Source organism: Pimephales promelas, chromosome 17, assembly GCF_988280905.1.
Source record: "Pimephales promelas chromosome 17, fPimPro1.hap1.1, whole genome shotgun sequence".
In the NCBI taxonomy this organism is placed as follows: Eukaryota; Metazoa; Chordata; class Actinopteri; order Cypriniformes; family Leuciscidae; genus Pimephales; species Pimephales promelas.
The window spans coordinates 34,259,039-34,281,818 of record NC_142785.1 but is presented as its reverse complement, the minus strand read 5'-3'; the positions used below and the strand labels follow the sequence as shown (position 1 = coordinate 34,281,818).

The following is a 22,780-nucleotide window of genomic DNA, read 5'->3' as shown; positions in this document are numbered from 1 at the left end:
AATGCCACTGCCCTGCTGCTTTTGTTGTGGAACGTTCAAAGAACATTGAAATAGCGAATCATAATGCTTGAAGAATGATGATGATGATGAAGGCCAGAGGAAACATTGACTGATTCCAGTTTCCGCTTAAACTGCTCAGCAGAAACTCCATCATCTCTGCACACGCCGAACAAACGCCTTCATCCTGATGATGAACTCCTGAGTCCTGAAGCACGTGATCCACACCTGTGAACAGGTGACCCGCAGCGGACCTCAGTGAAGACAGCTCGGACCCGGACTGAAGCTCGAGCGGGTCGAGCACGCGCACGGCACTCTTCGTCATCCTCATCCTCAATCCCATGGGTTAGCGTGTGTGTTTGCTGAAGCCCTGAAGGCTGGCCGAGGGCTCCCCCTGCCGGACTGATGGAGTATCGCCACACACACTTTAAACTTTACATAAAACATATTCAGTTATTAGATGATGACGTGTCCTGCAGTGTCACTGTGAAGGCAATGAGTCTGAACGGACATTACAGATTATATTATAACAAGACTATAACAAGACTATAACAAGAACAAAACTTTAAATCATTTCAGCATCAACAAGTCACAAATTGTGCAAAACAGTCACGTGTTCGTCGTCAGATCTTCATCATCATCATCTTCATCTCGATGCTCTGCGGAAGAGAAACACTGAAGTTCGTCAAGAGGAGGATGAGCAGAAGCGATCAGGTGGCGCTACAGGACCTGATGGAGACCCGCTCATTTACACACACACACACAGAAAACTGTTTTTGTTTTTTTCATGCCCATTTTGGGAGATTTTATCAGGTTCAGCTCACTCATGGGTGCAGATGTGTCTCCAAAATATCATTAAGTACAAACACACACACACACACACACACACACTCACACGGAAGGCCAGATATAGTAGGTTCAGATCAGTTCTCTGAAGCTTTATTGTTGCTGTATGTATGAATATTCTCAATACAATGACGAGGACATTATGAACAAACACAGTGAGGAGGATCTGATGATGTCAGAGGTCACCGGCGAGACCCCGTCGAGCCGGGAGCTTCACCTTATTATTCATTACGCTCTAATGACATTAAACTGAATAAAACTAAAAGAGAGAAGAGCTGGAGTCACTCGATACCGAATGAAGAACAAATCTGAAATATATTAAAGCCAATAAACATCAATGAAGAGCAGATAATGCTTTATATAAAATACTCTCTTGATAAACAGCTCCTGTACACACACACACACTCACACACTCACTCTCCTCTATGTGTCCAGTGGGCGGGGCTGTCTCAGTCTCCTCGTGCTGATTGGCTGCTTGTTGAACTTCTGCATGATCTCTCGGATGCGCGACAGGTTTGAGCGTACGAGTGTGAAGTCGCAGCCGCTAGCGCCGATGTCGTATCCCACCACACACACTCGACTGCTGCCGCCGAAGCCCTCGGCACGGGCCGTCACGCGGTACTCACCCGGGTTCAGCAGACGCCAGTAATCCCCGTCAGACGCTGACACACACACACACACACACATCTCAGTTTAATCCAAGACGTTACAAGATCATCAGCTCATATATTCATCCAATCAATCACATCAATATCTGCTGAGACTCGCCGCTCCTGCGCTGCTGTGGGCTGGAGTGTGTCGCGGTGTGTGTCGTGTGTGTCGTGTGTGTCGCGGTGTGTGTCGTGTGTGTCGCGGTGTCACCTGACCTGTGCGAATGTCGTGATTGATTCCGTCCACAGAGATGATGGCATTGGCGATTCCTCTCCCCTGAACGTCTCTGACCACACCTTTAATCCCACGATGCACCTGTACACACACACACACACACACACACTCACTGAGTCTCTTTGAGTCGTTATGCTGGACTGTCACTCTCGGATACGAACGGCTGAAACTGAGGATTAATTAATTATCCTGTTTAATTAAACCAGAGGATTTTAAAGTTCTATCACTGTTTTCAGTCCCCTGATGTAAGACCTCTTCTGATTGGCTGTGATTTGCGCTTGATTTGGTTATTTTTAAAGGGTTCGTTCACCCAAAAATGCAAATTCTGTCAGTATTTACTCGCCCTCATGTTGTTCAACCCCGTAAGACCTTCGTTCATCTTCACAACACAAATTAAGATATTTAAGATATTAAGATCGCTCCTGCATACTAGTCCATAGGCTTCTTGAGGGAATGACTCGAAAAGTCATTAAAGACGTCGTTAAAATAGTCCAAGTGACTACAGCGGCTCAATCTCAACTTTATCAAACGGCGAGAACACTTTTGTGCGAAAAAAACAAACAAAAATAAGGACTTTATTTCAACTATTCACTTCCTTCTCCATGGGCCTGTAGTCAGTTAACGTAGTGTGATTGCGTAGAGCTACGTCACACGAAGGCTCACTATTGGCCGACGCTGGTCATGTGTGTGATGCGTGTGACGTACAATAACAGAAGCTTACGCTATTAAACTAGTAACCTGACTCGCGCAGAGGGAGAAATAAACCAATAGTTGAAATAAAGTCGTTATTTTTGTTGTTTTTTCGCACAAAAAGTGTTGGAACAACATGAGGGTGAGGAAATACTGACAGAATTTTCATTTTTGGGTGAACGAACCCTTTAATTTAGTCCATTTAGTCCATAATATAATAGACACGTTGTGGTGGTGTGGTGGCAGGTCCTCCACCTGATCTGGATACGGCCTGGTTCCGGCTGACCACATCATGCGCACTCGTGTGTGTGTGTGTGTGTGTGTGTGTGTGTGTGAGATCACCTGTTCCATGAAGACGAGCAGAGACTCGCGGTTGTTCTCCCACTCCTCGGGGAGTTCGCTCTCGTGAGGGTATTTGTCACAGCCCACGTACATGGAGAGCTCGAAGCAGTTGGTGTGCAGGTAGCTGAAGTCGTTCATACCTGTAAACCAACAACATCCGTTAACGAAACCGACGACCATCAGAGATCAGCTGTGCTGCTGATGACCTCACTTCCTGCGGCCGTGTGCCACGAGGCGCCGTTGACGGTGCCGTCCTCCTTGGCGAAGTCGTGTGTGTGGCAGACCCTGCGGCTGGCGTGGGTCATGAGCCGGTGCGTGGAGGCGTAGGAGAACGCCAGCCAGCGGAACACGTGATCGTCGGCCGTGGGCGTCGGCTGCCGCAGCGTCTCGGAGCGCGTGCGGTCGAACGGGAACGACACCACCAGCTCGCCGCCCTGCAGGTTGCCCCCCAACACGAACGGGATCTTCTCCATCCACGACACCAGAGCGCGCGTCTCCACGGCCACCTGGGGTCAGAGGTCAGGGGTCAGAGTGAGACACGCGGCTGCAGCAGTTCAATCTTGCTGTGTAATATTATATATCTGGACAGTACTCAGTAATATTAGCGAATATTATCCAGAATAAAGCTTTCGCTGAATTGAGCAACACTAATCTAGATTTCAAACCAATGACCTTTCAACTGACATATCAGACGAACGTTGATCACACACGTGCGCTAACGTACGCTGGCGTTCTCGGAGCGGTACCAGTCCGGGATGGGCATGTGGTGGTTGTGGAACTTGCGCGGGACCCAGTTCCGGTTCTCCGCCTCCCACAGGACTGAGCTGAGGTCAGGGAAGTTATGATGGATGTCGAGGCCGTCGTGACTCCAGCGGCCCAGAGTCCATCCGCTGAGCTCCGAGCCCTGAACACACACACACACACACACACACACGCACACACACACACACACACACACACACCAGCACTGATCTAAACCCAGAGTTAACACCTTTATAATGTTACAAAAGATTCTATTTCAAATAAACGCTCGTCTTTTGAACTTTCTGTTCATCAAAGAATCCTATAAAATAAAACGTATCCCAGTTTCCACAGAAATATGACCTGTGTTCAACACTGATAATAATCATAACTGAGTCTTGATCATCAGATCCTCATATTAGAGTGATTTGTGTAGGATCATGTGACTCTGAAGACTGGAGTAATGATGATAAACTCAGGAATAAATGACACTTTACTGTATATTCATGTAAAGAACAGATGATTTACACTGGAGGAATATTCCAATATTTCATTCACAATCACATGATCTCATGTTTCATGAATGATCGTCTCTGTAATTATTTCTGCATTTTGCGATTGTAATTGAACTAATATTCCACAAATATACTTCAGAAGGTGAGTGTGTATTAATATTCTGGCATGAGTCGTGTGTAGCGCAGGAGTGTGTGTGATTACCGCGGCGAAGGCCTTCTCGTAGCCGTCGGGGTTGACGGAGGGCAGCAGGTGGATGCGTGTCTCCTCCACTAGGTGGCGTACGCGAGTGTTTCCGCTCAGATACTCCTGACACATGAACTGCATGAGCAGCAGCAGCAGCTCGCGGCCCAGAACCTCGTTACCGTGGGAACCGGCCGTGTAGCGGAACTCGGGCTCTCCTGCACACACACACACACACACTGTGATCCCCGTCACACACACACACCTGTGTGTCCTGCGCCTCACCCAGCTCGTGCTCGCCGGGCCGGTCCGAGATCTCGATGGCGTACAGCTTCTGTCCGCTGAAGCTCCGGCCGATGTTGTAGATGCGCGTGATGTTCGGACACTTCTCGTTCACCACCTTCATCAGCTAAACACACACACACACACACACACTCTTGTTTTGAGTGTTTTATCACATGACAGAAGCATGTGACCTGCTCTTCCTCACACCTGTCTCATCTCTTTATAGCTGTGGTGTCTGAAGTCCAGCTCGTCCGTCGTCGTCACTTCATTTCTTCTCCGGTAATAATTGTTTGGATCTGAAAGAAGAGTGTGTGAGTGTGTGTGTGTGTGTGTTTAGTTATCATTAGGCTGCATCTAGCCTCTCTCCGGTGAAGGCCTCATCGACCCAAACCCGTCTCTATACCGGCGTGACTCTGATCCTCAATAGATGAACTGGATAATCTAATCCATAACAGTGTGTGTGTGTGTGTGTGTGTGTGTGTGACCTGGCATCGGGCAGCCCAGGATCTCCACACGCATGCAGATGCCGCCGCCGGGGAACCAGGACCGAGGGTTGATCCGGATGTAGCGAGCGACGACAGGTTTGGGGAAGCTGTTGAGGACGGGGATCTCCTTCTCCCGATTCCCAGAGAAAATCTACTGAGGCGCAGAAACACTGGGTTACAGTTACAGCTGTGTGTGTGTGTGTGTGTGTGTGTGTGTGTGTGTGTGTGTGTGTGTGTGTGTGTGTGTGTGTGTGTGTGTGTGTGTGAAGGGTGTGTTCGGTGTCTCACCAGATCTCTGGAGCCGTTCTTCAGTGTCACCCAGCTGTGAGAGTCATTACTGAGCAGAACTTTATATGAGCTCACCCAATCACTCCTGCAACACACACACACACACACACACTGCATCACATCTGGAGAGAAGAACACGACTCATGTGCCGCTGGAAGAGTGTCAAGCCTGAAGAACAAGCAATAAATCAGCAAAACACGATAATCAGCCACTGATGAACAGATTCCACTGATGACACATGAAGCGTGGGTTAAATGTGACTTATGTTTATGTCATTTCTATACAGTAAGACACATATTATATGATACAGGTGTGTGCTCTGAGACACAAACAACATCACAAAACTAGATCACTGCATTATAATCTCACATTTATGCATTAGACAGATGTGACAATCGAGGCTTCGATCAGATCATGCGATCCCGTCGAACCCATGAGTGTTGTGTGTCCACTGGATCAGTTGTGTGTGTGTGTGTGTGTGTGTGTGTGTGTACTCACGACCAGAGTGAGCTCCGCCCCTGAGTGATGACCCCGGTGAACTTCATGAGTCTGCGAGCGTCGACCTCTAACCACTGCAGCGGGTCGATCCTTCCAGCACACCAGCCTCCATCATACAGGTCATCCTCAAGCAGACCACCCTACACACACACACACACACACACACACACACACACACACTATTAACTCAGCAGTGAGACAGAACCGGGCTAATATGGTCATACTTCCTGGTTCTGGTAAGAACTGGAGCGGCTGCGTTTTGGACTGGATTTAGAAATATGGAAGAATGTGGTTTTACAGATACTAGAAACGTGACTTTTAAATGAAAAACTGGTATTAAAGAGCACACACACACACACACACACACACACACACACACACACACACACACACACAGAGCAGCCATCGAGTGTCAGACAGTTTTTGGTCCAATCATCAGAAACTCTGTTTTTCAGAATTAAGTCGTAGGAAATATTAGTCATCACATCTTCATATCAGCTCAGCTCGTTCATTTGTTGAACTGTCAGGATGTGGAGAGACAGAGCCGAGTGTCATCATCAGTAACAGTGTGAATGAAGCCACTTTGTAAACTCGTTAAGGATCCTGGAGGTCGTGCGGGTCAGAATGATCCTTCATGGTGATGTTCTGGACTCGAGCGCAGCTGCGTGACGCTCCTGTGACTCACAGCCGATTTCAGCAGAAACTGGGTCAGTCTCACACGGCTGTCGCTCTGCAGTTTCCAGCGGATCATTCCTGCTTTAGTTTGTCGTTCTGTTTTCATCAAGAGCAGCGGAAAACAAAGAGCAAATTCTGTGCAAAGTGGATCCAGATGAGGCAAAGATTGTGCTGAACGGGTCTGAGATCTGAGTAACAGATGAAGAGCAGAAACACTGGCAACATTACACACACACACACACACACACACACACACCTGGATGTTCAGCCGGCCCCTGTGCGGCCCCAGACCGTAGTGCCTCATGCTGGATGCGTGGAGCTGGAAGTCATCGATGTTCAGCGTCTCCAGACCCAGCGGAGGACAGTCTGGCCGAGAACAGCAGAATCTGAGATCTACCTTCATTAAACAGGCAATCATGATTTCCACAGTTTCAAAGTTTGTGTTCTCGAGCACCAAAGTCTCTGTCTTCAGTAGAGCGGTGTCGTGTTAGCGCCCCCTAGGTTCATCACTAATGATCTTTGCCACGGGGGTAAATCAATCAAAACTAACTTTATCTGGACAATAACTTTATTCTAGATCTGCTGTAAAAACCCTTTACCTAATTAACCTTTAAAATGACGTATACATTACTTATAACCCCAAATAAAGCTGTCAGTGGGTTGGGGTCTATTATTCCTGTGGTAAACTAAAATCCCCCCAAAACCTTAATAACTGAGGATAGGATCTCTCTTTCAAAATTAGATCTTCAATTATTGTTATAATAATATATTGAGACTGTTATATTGTGAAGATGTGCAGCTTCATTAGAGTCTCGCACACATCATGTTCGTTTGCGGTTCAATAACGAGTGAGTCACTGAGTGAATCGACTCACCAACTCGCTCGGGAGCGAACGAACCACCACTGACGCCCTCGGATGCTTTCATCGCTTTCTTCTTCTCATTCTTTCTGTGAGCAGCTTTCCCTGTGAACGACACACAGCAGAAGAGCTGAAGAATTGAAGAACTGAAGAACTGAAGAACAGAAGAACAGAAGAACCGAAAAACTGAAGAACTGAAGAACTGAAGAACAGCTAAACGAGGAACGCTATAAACTTGTGTTGAGCAGATAAACAGCTGTGTTTCATGTGTGTGTGTGAGGTCGAGTCAGGATAAACACACACACACACGGAAACACTCAGATCCTTAAAACGCTGCCAGTGTTCAGATGTGCCACAGGATAATCCAGTCTTTCCTTCTTAATAATCAACAGCGAGTCTTTTTCCTTTATAAATAATTGACAGCGAGTCTTTCTTTCTTTCTTAATAATCGACAGCGAGTCTTTCTTTCATCCTTAATAAATCGACAAAAAAATCTTTCTTTCTTTCTTAATTGACAGCAAGTCTTTTTCCTTTCTTAATAATCGACAGCGAGTCTTTCTTTTTGCTTCTTAATAATCGACAGTGAGTCTTTTTCCTTTCTTAATAATTGACAAAGAGTCTTTCTTTCTTTCTTAATAAATCGACAGCGAGTCTTTCTTTATTTCTTAATAATCGACAGTGAGTCTTTCTTAATAATCGACAGCAAGTCTTTCTTTATTTCTTAATAATCGACAGTGAGTCTTTCTTAATAATCGACAGCGAGTCTTTCTTTCTTTCTTTATTTCTTAATAATCGACAGTGAGTCTTTCTTAATAATCGACAGCAAGTCTTTCTTTATTTCTTAATAATCGACAGTGAGTCTTTCTTAATAATTGACAGCGAGTCTTTCTTTATTTCTTAATAATCGAGAACGAGTATTTCTTTCTTTCTTAATAATCGACAGCGAGTCTTTCTTTCTTTCTTAATAATCGACAGCGAGTCTTTCTTTCTTTCTTTCTTAATAATCGACAGCGAGTCTTTATTGCTTAATAATCAACAGCGAGTCTTTATTGCTTAATAATCGACAGCGAGTCTTTCTTAATAATCGACAGCGAGTCTTTCTTTCTTTCTTTCTTAATAATCGACAGCGAGTCTTTATTGCTTAATAATCAACAGCGAGTCTTTATTGCTTAATAATCGACAGCGAGTCTTTCTTAATAATCGACAGCGAGTCTTTCTTTCTTTCTTTCTTAATAATCGACAGCGAGTCTTTATTGCTTAATAATCGACAGCGAGTCTTTATTGCTTAATAATCGACAGTGAGTCTTTCTTAATAATCGACAGTGAGTCTTTCTTAATAATCAACAGCAAGTCGTTCTTTCTTTCTTAATAATCGACAGCGAGTCTTTCTTTACTTCTTAATAATCGACAGTGAGTCTTTCTTAATAATCGACGGCAAGTCTTTCTTTCTTTATTTCTTAATAATTGACAGTGAGTCTTTCTTTCTTAATAATCGACAGCAAAAGTCAAACACAATCTCAGCAGATCTGAGACTCATGACTGATCCCAGATTCATCTTCATCAAACGAATCAATAAATGGATCTTTTAGATTATTTGTACTGGAAAACAAGACAAAAATACTATAATAAAATCTAGATTTGTTTGCTGTGTAGGTCAGCAGGGAGAAAATGATCTCAAATTCAAGTTATAAAGTTAAATCTAACAGTGTGTCTTTAGGAGAGCAAAATAAATAGACTAACTGAGAGTTTTAAACCAGGGAGAAACACTCCGTATCCTCTGCTGTCGATGAAGTCCGTGTTCCCGACGGAAGATCACCACTTTCCCAGTCATGAGTGTTTGACACAGTTAAAGCTGATCACTGGAGACGGCTGAATCAGTGTGTGACGGGTTTGCACATGTTCTGGCTTTACCTGGTGTGGATCTGCTCTCCTTCCCGATTCCCCGTCCGGGAGTCTCTCCGCTCGCCGGGATCCCCTGGTAATGTTCCCGACTCAGCAGCTCCTGCATGTAATAATCCTCATCATCAGAGGAATGTCCAGAACACACGTCCAGCAGGAGTCCCAGCAGCAGGAGCGTCCGAAACCACATCATCCGATCCGATCCCATCCCGGACCCATTAACTCACTCCTTCCTTGTTTCAGGGAAAACTTCTGCTGTGTGTGCGGCAGAGAGAGAGAGAGAGAGAGAGAGAGAGAGAGAGAGAGAGAGAGAGAGAGAGACTGTGGTGTTTCGGCTCTGGTTCCAGGTGTTTTGTTGATGTCATGTGAAAACAGGAGCATAATGCAGGAAAAGAGTCGGATCATCTGATCCAGAGCTGATTGATGTGTCACTGTGACTCCTCCCACTGGGCGGAGCTTCCCTGACCTCATTACCATCCCATAACCACACAAGAGAGAGAACTGAAATGAACTCATACTGATGGGCGCAAACGCACTCACACACACACACACACTCTCTCTTTCTCCCTCTCACTCACACACACACACAAACACACACAGCGTCAGTAATGTGTTAATCACATCCAGGTCCGGGCAGGTCCGAGTATCACAGACTGAACACATGTGTGTGAGAGAAAGTGTGTGTTTGTGTGTGTGTAACTCTAGCCCACTTTTATACTGTACAAACTGTATATTTGTGCCCTTACACTAACCCGACCCCTAAACCCACCCATCTCACACACACACACACACACTCACACACACCTCTCATATCTGCTCCTCTACAGTGAATGAAGGCCAGCTATAATGAGCGTCTGCTGTGAAGCTTCGGTGACTCTGATCCGTTCAGACGTGACTCACTGATTCATGATCGTCTCATTACGAGCTTCACTTCCTCACATCTGAAACTCACAAAAACAAACCACTATAAAAAGATTGTGTAACTAACAGTTTACAGTATGATTAATCAATAATCGGTTAACATTAGGCTGATGGCGGTTTGTGGATGTGGAGAGTTCGCTGTGAGATCTCACCTCAGAGTTTGTGCAAATTAAAGCGTGTTTTCACTGGATTGACTGCTGCTGCTCTTCCTGAAACCCTCACACATTCTTCAGACCAAACCCTGATCCGCCTCGGGGAAACATCTGTCCGCGCAGAACCAGGCCAGACGACTAGAGCTTTAATCAGCCGTGTAATGCTTCATCCCCTCTGACGAGCGTCCAACACACACAGTCTTCAGTCACATCTGACAGAGTCACGAGCCGCTCACCATCGACGGCACGGATCAGGAGACGCTTCTGTTTCCCACAATCCCCTGCAAACTCACGTTCTGGCCTACAAGAACACAACACACACACTGAAACAAAGAGAAGCAGAGTAAACGAAGCATGTCGACGCAGAACTCGTAGTTACTGTGCTTTAACTCGTCTGAGGTTGACCTCTGACCTCTGAAGACACAACCTTTGATGGCACAGCGACATGACCTCTGACCTCTGAAGACACAACGACACGACCTTTGATGGCACAGCGACATGACCTCTGACCTCTGAAGACACAACGACACGACCTTTGATGGCATGCAGCGACCTCTGACCTAAGAAGGCACAACGACACAACCTCTGACCTCTGAAGCACTACGATGCACCTCATCACTGCGGCCGATCATCAAGCACTGAATCATGGCCTCTGCAGGAGAGAGATGGACATGGCAAGAATGTTGTTAGATGTGAGTTATAGACTCAGAGTAACACGAAGCAGATGTTCAGAATGAGGCCGGCGAGGATCTGCGCAGACACAGACACACACAGACGGATCTGCGCAGACACACAGACACACACAGACGGATCTGCGCAGACACAGACACACACAGACGGATCTGCGCAGACACAGAGACACACACAGACGGATCTGCGCAGACACAGAGACACACAGACGGATCTGCGCAGACACAGAGACACACAGACGGATCTGCGCAGACACAGAGACACACAGAGACGGATCTGCGCAGACACAGAGACACACACAGACGGATCTGCGCAGACACAGACACACACAGACGGATCTGCGCAGACACACACAGACGGATCTGCGCAGACACAGACACACACAGACGGATCTGCGCAGACACACACAGACGGATCTGCGCAGACACAGACACACACAGACGGATCTGCGCAGACACAGAGACACACACAGACGGATCTGCGCAGACACAGAGACACACAGACGGATCTGCGCAGACACACAGAGACGGATCTGCGCAGACACAGAGACACACACAGACGGATCTGCGCAGACACAGACACACACAGACGGATCTGCGCAGACACACACAGACGGATCTGCGCAGACACAGACACACACAGACGGATCTGCGCAGACACACACAGACGGATCTGCGCAGACACAGACACACACAGACGGATCTGCGCAGACACAGACACACACAGACGGATCTGCGCAGACACAGAGACACACACAGACGGATCTGCGCAGACACAGAGACACACAGACGGATCTGCGCAGACACAGAGACACACAGACGGATCTGCGCAGACACAGAGACACACAGAGACGGATCTGCGCAGACACAGAGACACACACAGACGGATCTGCGCAGACACAGACACACACAGACGGATCTGCGCAGACACACACAGACGGATCTGCGCAGACACAGAGACACACAGACGGATCTGCGCAGACACAGAGACACACACAGATGGATCTGCGCAGACACAGACACACACAGACGGATCTGCGCAGACACAGAGACACACAGATGGATCTGCGCAGACACAGAAACACACACAGATGGATCTGCGCAGACACAGAAACACACACAGATGGATCTGCGCAGACACAGAGACACACACAGACCAGATAACATTTTACCCAGTTAACTGGAATAATTTCATAAGTTATTTTATAGTTTTTGTTAAGACTAATCATTGATCAGGTCAGTTGCATAAAAACGTCCGTTTAATATGAGAACAAAAAGGAAGGCTGATTACTCTGGTTTAACAGGATTGGTTGCGTTCCTGCAACGGGCGCCAGAGCATCTGTTTCCATGGCGACAGAACAATAAATAAACTCACGAAGCCTCGGAAACACTCACAAATATCCACTGGAAGGATGTCAATGCAGGAACCGCTTCCCAGAACAATCTGAGAATGATATTTTACGGTTGTAAAAAATCAAATCTAAAAAGGTTTTTCAGTGGTTCCCAGGATATAACACACGGGACCGAGCGCACAGTAAATCAGATCCGACACAAACACACACTCTCGGCAATAACAGACCGTCTGCGTCAGGCCAAGATCATCAAACACAGTTACCCAGAGGCCTCAGCGCTCGAGCTTCAGCTGCTACGGCCATCAAACACCACAAACCCTCCAGGACATGTTTATGATTCTCCATAAAAGCCCAGGAGCGGCTCTGATGAGATCTGCGAGTCTCACACGGGAAGAGTTCATGATCTGACAGCGAATCCGGATCTTCTGTGGCAGAGAATCAAGAGATCGCAGACGGACCTGATCCAGAAATCCTCATCCTGTCAGCAGTTTCTCAGAGACACACACACACACACGCACACAAAATCAGCCAATCCTAACATCAGTTTAGTTCATATATGAAACATCTCTTTAGTTTGTATTTTTTCCATTTGTTTATTTTGTTTTTAAAATTACTATGTTGTGTTTGCCGAGCGTCTCATGATGATGATGAACTCTGGCGCCCTCTTCTGCTCACAGCACAGCAGTGTTTATGAGTTTATGACGGACATTTCACCAACAACCAGTCCAGGATAAACGCCACACACACACACACGCACACACACACACACACACACACTGTTTTACAGGAAATTTGAATATTCGATGTATCAATTAATCAATAATAACTCACGTCACAATCCGAGGATTCCAGTTCCCCCGTCACTCGCGGAGGGGGAGGAGCCACATCTCACCTGTCAATCATAATAACTTCATCGAACATTACATTTACGCATCCTCACAAACAGGCGAATCCAGCACTGACAACATTAAATAAAAATCACAACACTTCTCATAATCATTGTGTGTGTGTCAGTAAATGTCCATCAAATCAAACATGATATCATGAACTGCACACACACACACACACACACACACAACAGTAGCCCATATGCACAATTGCTAACAAGACTAAATAGAAAATCAGTCAATGCTGCTGATTCACCAAACAAACACAGTCAGGGACTGATATAATTTACAGAAATACTCAAAAGTAGAAGATATGTGTGTTTCTCCTGACGCGTATGTCGAACATTCTGTTTATTTAGCCTTCTATCGAAACATGATTAAATCATGTAGTCTATCTTTATTTAGATAGTTTTCCCAATGCTTGATATTTCATTGATTTGTTCTGATGCAGAAGTGATTAGGACTCAGTCTGAGGTCACCCGTTTCCACGGCAACAGCATGGCCCGGCACGTCACTTCCGTTTCGGTTCAGCGTGAATGTGTGAAGTGAATCTGAAGTGATGTGAGGCACACACACACACACACACACATCAGCTCTCAGCCGGAGCAGAGTCTCCACACAACCGACAAATACAGTTTTTACACATTTAATACATTGGTTTTAGTTGAAAACTCGTATCACTTCCTGTTCTGAGACAAACATCCTCTAGGTTTGTCCTGTATGACTGAAAACACACACAATTTAATTACTACAACATATGATCATATCCGTGAGGATCAGACTGGTGTCGGACTCTAGTTGCTGAAACAATCTCAGGAATAAACCTGCAATACCATCTGTTTTCCATCATAAATCATAATTATTGCTGCCATTCAATCCTTCATGAATAATAATCAGCTGCTAAACATATGCTCATTTAGCCCCTCCCCTCCTCTGCGTCAGCTGACCAACACAAACATCACGTGACCCTTATTGCTTGCTTATCTATTTTTTTTTCCTGTTATTTATCATGTTAACTTGAAAATCCTTCTCAGATGTGTGGAGTCCGACCCCAGGAAACGATGATCAGTTGATAAGACTCACTGATGTCCGCGCTGCTGATTCGCCCTCCAAACTGATGTCACTTCCTGGAGGATGATGCCGCTGAGGAACTTAAGTTAAAGGGTTTTTACAGGTTTTCATATTGAGGACTCGGAAACTGAACAACCAATCAACAGATGTGTGTCTCTGAAACGTTTATAAAACACATTATGATGGATTAAACTCATTAAACTAGAAAGAACAAACAGACTCTCAGCTGACTGAACATTTATTTCAGAGCAGAAATGAAACAACATCTGATCTCACTTCATTTGATTAAACATTCATTAAACGTTCTACAGGAAGCAAACACACACACACACACACACACACACACACACACAGTTCTGATCGACATTAATGACTGCCGTTAAAGTGCACGATTCTCTCATCACGGGGAGAAACTCATTCCTTCAGAGTGGCCACGTCAGACTTCGAACGAGTGGATCAACAGCAGCGTCGTCGGAAGCCACACACACACACACACACACACACACACACACACACACACACAGCGTCGTCTGTTCGGGGAGACACCGTCATTGAGAATGAAAACCGTGCGGAGAGAGAGTCCAGGCTGACCCGAACGACTGTAACAGCTAAAACAAGAGCGCTAAAACCAGACGACTACAGCTCAGATGAGGAGGAGGAGGAAGAGGAGGAGGAGGAGGAAGAGGAGGAGGAGGAGGAAGAGGAGGAGGAGGAGGGTTTAAAACGACATGACGGTCCTGCTGATGATGTCCACACACTCCCTGATCTCGTCTTCGTTTATAACGAGGGGCGGAGCCAGTCTGATGATGTCACCATGCGTGGGCTTTGCTAGCAGGCCGTTGTCACGGAGACGCAGACACACACGCCACGCATCATAGTCTGAGAGATCAAAAGATTAGAAGTAATAATAATAATAATAATAATAAAAGTAGATTATCACACACACACACACACACACACACACACCTTTGGTCTCGTTGATGATGATGGCGTTTAGGAGGCCTTTCCCACGAACGCCGCTCACGATCTCTCGGGGGAGTTTGTTGAGTTCGGCTCGCAGGATCTGACCCATCCGCTCAGCGTTAGCAGCCAGACCCTCGTCCTCCAGAACCTGCAGAGTCCACACACAACATGAGGCGCACACACACACACACACACACACACACACTCTCGCACGCCTGCGCTCACTCACTCACCTCCAGAGCAGCGATGGCGACGCGGCAGGCCAGCGGGTTTCCACCATACGTGGATCCGTGTTCTCCGGGTTTGATGGTCAACATCACCTCATCATCACACAGAACAGCAGACACCTGAAGCACACACACACACACACACAGATCAAGGAGTGCTTCCTATAAACCAACACACGAGTGTGATACGTGGTAACGTGTGTGTGTGTGAGACTCACGGGATACACTCCTCCTGACAGAGCTTTACCCAGAACTACCACATCTGGTCTCACGTCCTCATGATCCACAGCCAATCGGCGGCCGGTGCGGGCCAGACCGGTCTGAACCTCATCCGCGATGAACAGAACCTGCAACACACTCACCTGAGTTACAACACACACTCACCTGAGTTACAACACACACTTCACCTGAGTGACAACACACACTTCACCTGAGTGACAACACACACTTCACCTGAGTTACAACCTTCCCGCCTCTCTCCTGAATGGACTCTGAGTGAGTTAGCCTGCAGTTCCTCCTCTGGCCACTAGAGACTCACTCCCATAGACCCGCATGTTAAAATGACCAACTTTACAGCAGAAAAACACGTGTTTACAGTCTGGTGTTAAAAGTGGTTTTGGTCTATATCGCTGATATTGTCCTTCATGACGGCTGAGGATGGTGAATATTTTTTATAACTCATCCGTTTAAATTATATTACGCCTTAAATTTGTACATAATTAAGGGCGTGGCACTTGAGTGACAGGTGGATTGCCGTTTGTCTGCTAGCATTCACGTCACGTCACCTCAGCTAATCCGCCTCGCTGGACAAGTTCATTTATCTGGGAGTGACGCCATGATGGCGACGGACGGCTCCGCCCACTTTGGGCTTCAGAAACACTACAGGTGATGTCACACACACTACGCCAGTGTTTTATACAGTCTATGGTTAAGACACTTTGACACAATCTGAATGAATGTTTGATGGCACTTATCAGTGTGTGTGTGTGTGTGTGTGTGTGTGTACTTGCATTATGTTTAGTGCACAGCTCCCGGACTTTAGTGAGGTAACCAGCATCAGGAACGACGACACCCGCCTCACCCTGGATGGGCTCCACCATGAACGCAGCCACATGTGGGTCCTGCAGTGCTTTCTGTACGACACACACACACACACACACACACACGATTATGAAGAACTGGTTGAGCTGGTTAGTCACAGGCAAGAAATAAGACTTCACACAGATGTACTGTGTTTGTTTGTATGGCTGCACAATTTGGCCAATTTGTTTTTTTATTATAATCAATTCACCTTTGGCTAAGCCACGCCCTAGAATGTAGATTGACCAATCACAGCGCAGCCCAGAACGAGCCCCCACAGAGGTCGGACAGTTTTTCACAGCGCTCCATCGACTTCAACACAGGCGTCTCTTTGGTCTCGGCAGGCTATAGCCGTCGTAGTTTTATCTGAAATATGGTTAAACGTTGTGCCTCGGGCGTTTATAACACAGATCCGCGTTTCCCAGAGAGGCTGGAGGGGGTGTCCGCTTTTCCCTTCCCTAAACTGGTTTAATCTTTGGAAACTGTGTGGACGTCCTCCGTCAGCTAAACCCGCAAACATCAACACGCACATCTTCTTTACTTCTACCCTTACTGTGAGAGTGAAGTTATACTAGTTAGAGCGTTTTATAATGTTTTAGGTGTTGATTTCGGTTCACACCGGTTGTTGATACGCTAGCACACGCTGCTAATAAACACAACGTTATACTGGTGTAGTCCGTTTGCTTGTAATAACGATTATAGAAGTGAATAGAGACCTAACGTTGCTCCTGATATTGTCCCAGCCTCCGTCTCCATTAGTAGGAAATGCGGTGGTTCATGTTTTGACTAACGGTAACGTTATGCTTTTGCCTCTATTTCGGATGCCTTGTTGTATCTTGCGTTTCACCTGTATGTCTTGAATATAGCCTTCGGACGCATATTGCAGCCCCTTTTGTCTACAACACTAACAATAAGCGTGTGTGTGTGTGTGTGTGTGTGTGTGTACCTCCAGTGCAGTGATGTCATTATACGGCACCAGCTGGAACCCGGGCATGAACGGGCCGAAGCCCTCGGAGCTGCTGGGGTCGGTGGAGCTGGAGATCGCGGCCAGCGTACGGCCCCAGAAGTTCCCCACTATTCATTCACACACCAGATAACAGTTTTGATTAGTTTACTAGTGTGTGCAGGACACTATACTGCCCTACAAAGCAAAAAGGCAGTAACTGCAGTTTTGGTAAAGCATTAATTATTACAATTTTCATGACATTCAAGCCAACCTTTGTTATGACAAAACATCTTATCTTAAATGCATGTCGTTTTAGTGAAAAATGGTAGTCGTTTGTACAGTAACTGCAAAAAGCCTTAGCAAAAGTCATTTTTCTCAGCTCTGCACTCTGCGTAGTTACTGCCTTTTTGCTTTGTAGGGCAGAATAGATCAGTGTTTCCCAACCCTGTTCCTGGCGGCACACCAACACTGCGTGTTTTCTTTGTCTCCCTTATCGAAACACACCTGATTCAACCCATCAGCTCATAATCAGGTGGGTTAATGAGCTGATGAGTTGAATCAGGTGTGTTTCGATTAGGGAGACAAAGAAAACACGCAGTGTTGGTGTGCCGCCAGGAACAGGGTTGGGAAACACTGATCTATAGATCATTCTGTAAATGGGCAGCCTGAATTAAAGGGTTCGTTCACCCAAAAATGAAAATTCTGTCAGTATTTCCTCACCCTCATGTTGTTCCAACCCCGTAAGACCTTCGTTCATCTTCGCAACACAAATTAAGATATTTAAGATATTAAGATCGCTCCTGCATACAGTCCACAGGCTTCTTGAGGGAATGACTCGAAAAGTCATTAAAGACATCGTTAAAATAGTCCAAGTGACTACAGCGGCTCAATCTTAACTTTATCAAACGACGAGAACACTTTTGTGCGCAAAAAAACAACAAAAATAACGACTTTATTTCAACTATTCACTTCCTTCTCCATGGGCCTGTAGTCGGTTAACGTAGTGTGATTGCGTAGAGCTACGTCACACGAAGGCTCACTATTGGCCGACGCTGGTCATGTGTGTGATGCGTGTGACGTACAATAACAGAAGCTTACGCTATTAAACTAGTAACCTGACTCGCGCAGAGGGAGAAATAAACCAATAGTTGAAATAAAGTCGTTATTTTTGCGCACAAAAAGTGTTCTCGTCGTTTTATAAAGTTAAGATTGAGCCGCTGTAGTCACTTGGACTATTTTAACGATGTTTTTAATGACTTTTCGAGTCATTCCCTCAAGAAGCCTGTGGACTAGTATGCAGGAGCGATCTTAATATCTTAAATATCTTAATTTGTGTTGCGAAGATGAACGAAGGTCTTACGGGGTTGGAACAACATGAGGGTGAGTAAATACTGACAGAATTTGCATTTTTGGGTGAACGAACCCTTTAATTTAGGTTTGACTATGTAACAACTGTTTTTCGATTCGAGACACTCCTCATTCCTCGTCTCAATCAGTTTTACACCGAGAGAGAGCGCCTCTAAACACTCATCTGTGTTGGTAAATGAAGGAGACTCGACTCACTGGCGAAAATGATCTTGGCCTCATTCTTCGGGACGCCCTTGACGGAGTACGCCCACTTACGGGCGAGTTTACAGGCCGTCTCTCCGCCCTCCACACCTGCAACACACACACACACAGAGAGCGTCACACACTGTGGTCACGGGTCAGCACAGCTGGTGTGTGTGCGGGCGCAGCGCACCTGTGTTCATGGGCAGCACCTTGTCGTACCCGAACAGGCCGGTGATGTACTGCTCGTAGGCGCCCAGCTGGTCGTTGTAAAAGGCTCTGGACGTGAGCGTGAGTCTGGAGGCCTGCGCCGTCAGCGCCGAGATGATCTTCGGGTGACAGTGACCCTGGTTTACAGCGCTGTACGCGCTCAGGAAGTCGAAGTACCGGCGGCCCTCCACGTCCCACAGGTGAACCCCTGCAAACACACGTCAGGTCAGGGCTACACTTACGTCACTGTGTGTAGGACCCTTACTACAACTGTACAAGCCATCGAAACTCATAAACCCGTATGAAACGAGTGAGGCGTGTTCGCCGTGTGGCGTGAGGCGTGTTCCCCGTGTGGTCAGTTACCCTCTCCGCGCTCCAGGGCCACGGGCAGCGGGTGGTAGTTGTGAGCACCGTAACGATCCTCGCGAGCGAACAGCTCCTCTGGCGTCAGCTTTCGCTCCTTGTGTTTCATGCGTGTCCCAGAATGCACTGTGCGGGTCAGAGCGGGCGTCACTCTGCCCACGCCTCTCATCAGACTCTGCATGCGGTTCATGGCGGGTTGTTCTGAGACAAACAGAGAAATAACATAGAGCCCTTATTACAGTTTACTTCAAATTAACAAAATATAAAACAAGTTAAAATCGAGCTGCCTTGCGTTATCACGGAAAACACACACACTGCCCATGATCTGTGTGAACACGGAGACTGCAGCGCACTGAAAATGAACGTCTGATAAATAAATAAATGCAACTTCAGGGTTTCATAAATGAAATAAAATTCATTGCCTCGATTCATGTTCCTGACGTTAATGTGAATGATTGAACAGAGATGTTATTCTGTTATACATTATTATATTATCCACTTTTCACCATCAGATCATCCTCAGGTAATCTATCGCTTCATGATGCATATGAGAGTCACACCGCTGACATTATCATTATCATTATCAGAACAGGACGGTCTGCGTCAGTCGCCAAACATCAGAGAAAAATCAAATCATCATTTTTAATATACATGCACACGACGAATATCTGATTGAAACGCTTCTGGAAAAAGAACATGATTGTGTCTATGAGGAGTTGCTTTGCTATTGGCTGATCTCCTGTGAGTGACAGGTTAAAGCCCCGCCCACATCATCAGACAAGAGAAGCTGCAAGATGAACTGATTCTGATTCAAGATTATTAACACAATAATGATGATTTCACCTATAAATCATTGACAATAAACACAGACAAGAGTTCCAGATGTTGAATGATTTCATGGGGACTTTAACTCTCGCTGCAGAACTGGACGTTTTAGGGTCTGTTTATCGTAATGTTTATCCATCGACACTAATGGATGAAAACACCTTCATCCCTGTTTTTGACAGCAGTGTGGAGTGGATAAAGTCACATGACTGTCAGGAGAGGAGCACGTGTCCTCCGGAGCGACAGTGTGTGAAAGAAACTGATGAACAGACAGAATCCAACAATCAGGCTCTCGTCAGGTCTAGTGTTTCAGCGGCTCTGACGTTACTGTTCAAGTATTTCACTTCTCAATCACATGACCATGTCTAGAGATCAATGTTCTGATAGATAATAGAAAGAACCAGAAAGAAGCAAACATCAGACCTACACACACCCCATCACACCTACACAGTACACACACACACACACACACACACACCCCATCACACCTACACAGTACACACACACACACACACACACACACCCCATCACACCTACACAGTACACACTCACACACACACACACACACCCCATCACACCTACACAGTACACACACACACTCACACACACACACCCCATCACACTTACACAGTACACACTCACACACACACACACACACCCCATCACACCTACACAGTACACACACACACTCACACACACACACACCCCATCACACCTACACAGTACACACACACACTCACACACACACACACCCCATCACACCTACACAGTACACACTCACACACACACACACACCCCATCACACCTACACAGTACACACTCACACACACACACCCCATCACACCTACACAGTACACACACACACTCACACACACACACCCCATCACACCTAAACAGTACACACACACACTCACACACACACACACCCCATCACACCTACACAGTACACACTCACACACACACACACCCCATCACACCTACACAGTACACACACACACACACACCCCATCACACCCCATCACACCTACACAGTACACACACACACTCACACACACACACACCCCATCACACCTACACAGTACACACTCACACACACACACACCCCATCACACCTACACAGTACACACACACACACACACCCCATCACACCTACACAGTACACACTCACACACACACACACCCCATCACACCTACACAGTACACACACACACACACACCCCATCACACCCCATCACACCCCATCACACCTACACACATGTACATAATGTTCCATTTCTAAGTTCAGTTGTTACATGATTTCTGTTTTATTTATTATTATCTATTTATTTATTTATTATCTTTTTATTTATTTATTATTTTGCTATCTAACTATATATATATATATATATATATATATATATATAATATTGTCCTTTTTATTTAGTTGTTTTATTTTCTGAACCGGCTTTAATAAATGTTCTCAATCATTCAATGTTGTTTTAATGCTTTGGCTATACAAAATTTGAATTTATTTGTTGTTGTGCCAATAAATCTTTCTGAATTGAATTAAAAGAGTGATCTCAAATGAGCAAATATCACCAGTCTCCTCCTGCTCAGAGACTCGTCAATTATTAAACAGATTCACAGAAAACTTTCCAACAAGTGTCAGTCCTAGTGCAGGCGTATGATCACGTGATCTCTCGCACGTCAATTGATTGGCTGAACACTCACTGCCCCCAAAACACCCACCACGAGCCCAGCCAGGGTTAAATAAAGACTCGCGCACACACACGGATAATAAATATATAATAATAACTAATATAGTAACACAGCAGTCCAAAGAAGTTCAATAAAGTAAATACATAAAATAAAATGCATATCACTGAATAAACTCGCAGTGAATCCTACATGAATCTGTGTGTACACACACACACACACACACACACACACACACACACACACACACACACACACACACACACACCGAGAGGGAAAGCACCTTCCTCACCCTCACGTTCATCACTGAAGCTGAAACTCATAACATCCTTCGCTAAGTTACATCAGCAGCCCTCACGTCTCGCGCTCTAATCTGATTTAACGTTAACACCCGTATGGTGTTTCTCTCGTCACGTAACGCGCTCTAGCGTGTTTATGTATGTGTATGTATGTGTGTGTGTGTGTGTGTGTGTGTGTGTGTGTGTGTGTGTGTTACCTGCTGCGGGTCCGTGCGGGTTGAGTCTGCTCTACTGCGTGTCTCGCGCTGCCACTACTCGCATTATTCAAATGAACGCACACTCGTCACTCTCTGCGTCATGACGCAACTCGCTTTAGCGCTGCTCAATTTTGAACGGTTTTCTGCAGAAATGTGAAACATTTCTTTA

At 46.0% G+C, this 22,780-nt stretch overlaps 2 protein-coding genes across 6 annotated transcripts; both read right to left on the bottom strand.

Annotated features, from left to right (window-relative positions):
* Nucleotides 1-905: 905 nt before the first annotated feature.
* On the bottom strand, nt 906-12,926 carry cpxm2 (carboxypeptidase X, M14 family member 2). Of its 4 annotated transcripts, none has more exons than XM_089122458.1 (18): nt 12,564-12,926; nt 10,672-10,911; nt 10,260-10,582; nt 9,991-10,127; nt 9,199-9,441; nt 7,303-7,392; nt 6,685-6,794; nt 5,754-5,893; nt 5,256-5,340; nt 4,968-5,118; nt 4,690-4,778; nt 4,483-4,606; nt 4,219-4,415; nt 3,485-3,664; nt 2,972-3,266; nt 2,761-2,900; nt 1,710-1,809; nt 906-1,505 (listed from the first exon to the last, which is right to left on the bottom strand). In XM_089122458.1, exons 5-18 carry the CDS (start codon nt 9,392-9,394, stop codon nt 1,267-1,269), a joined length of 2,136 nt encoding a protein of 711 aa, XP_088978584.1. In that variant the 5' UTR covers nt 9,395-9,441; nt 9,991-10,127; nt 10,260-10,582; nt 10,672-10,911; nt 12,564-12,926; the 3' UTR covers nt 906-1,266. The 4 variants fall into 4 exon arrangements, with proteins under 4 accessions (XP_088978584.1, XP_039539260.2, XP_039539258.2 ...); XM_039683326.2 differs by lacking the exon at nt 12,564-12,926 and having other exon boundaries at nt 906-1,151; nt 1,261-1,505; nt 10,672-11,231; XM_039683324.2 differs by lacking the exon at nt 12,564-12,926 and having other exon boundaries at nt 9,199-9,438; nt 10,672-11,231.
* A 1,552-nt stretch (nt 12,927-14,478) lies between these two features.
* On the bottom strand, nt 14,479-22,753 carry oat (ornithine aminotransferase). 2 transcript variants are annotated; one of them, XM_089122454.1, is made up of 11 exons: nt 22,612-22,753; nt 19,596-19,796; nt 19,216-19,440; nt 19,038-19,133; nt 17,475-17,602; nt 16,459-16,581; nt 15,667-15,795; nt 15,455-15,568; nt 15,225-15,369; nt 14,975-15,137; nt 14,479-14,938 (listed from the first exon to the last, which is right to left on the bottom strand). In XM_089122454.1, the coding sequence occupies exons 2-10, from the start codon at nt 19,783-19,785 to the stop codon at nt 14,977-14,979; spliced, it is 1,311 nt and encodes a 436-aa protein (XP_088978580.1). In that variant the 5' UTR covers nt 19,786-19,796; nt 22,612-22,753; the 3' UTR covers nt 14,479-14,938; nt 14,975-14,976. The 2 variants fall into 2 exon arrangements, with proteins under 2 accessions (XP_088978580.1, XP_039539270.2); XM_039683336.2 differs by having other exon boundaries at nt 14,479-15,137.
* Nucleotides 22,754-22,780: the final 27 nt, after the last annotated feature.

What these genes read in the sequence shown, in the direction of transcription:
- cpxm2 (XM_089122458.1), bottom strand. Translation starts at nt 9,394, where the DNA reads ATGGGATCGGATCGGATGATGTGGTTTCGGACGCTCCTGCTGCTGGGA. An exon ending in GCTATAAAGAGATGAGACAG is followed by an intron (nt 4,607 to 4,689) that starts GTGTGAGGAAGA and finishes GTGTGTGTTTAG; the next exon opens with CTGATGAAGGTGGTGAACGA. An exon ending in TGCTCGTCTTCATGGAACAG is followed by an intron (nt 1,810 to 2,760) that starts GTGATCTCACAC and finishes GTGTGTGTACAG; the next exon opens with GTGCATCGTGGGATTAAAGG.
- oat (XM_039683336.2), bottom strand. Translation starts at nt 19,785, where the DNA reads ATGAACCGCATGCAGAGTCTGATGAGAGGCGTGGGCAGAGTGACGCCC. An exon ending in GGTGCTGCCCATGAACACAG is followed by an intron (nt 19,134 to 19,215) that starts GTGCGCTGCGCC and finishes TGTGTGTTGCAG; the next exon opens with GTGTGGAGGGCGGAGAGACG. An exon ending in CATCATCAACGAGACCAAAG is followed by an intron (nt 15,138 to 15,224) that starts GTGTGTGTGTGT and finishes TTGATCTCTCAG; the next exon opens with ACTATGATGCGTGGCGTGTG.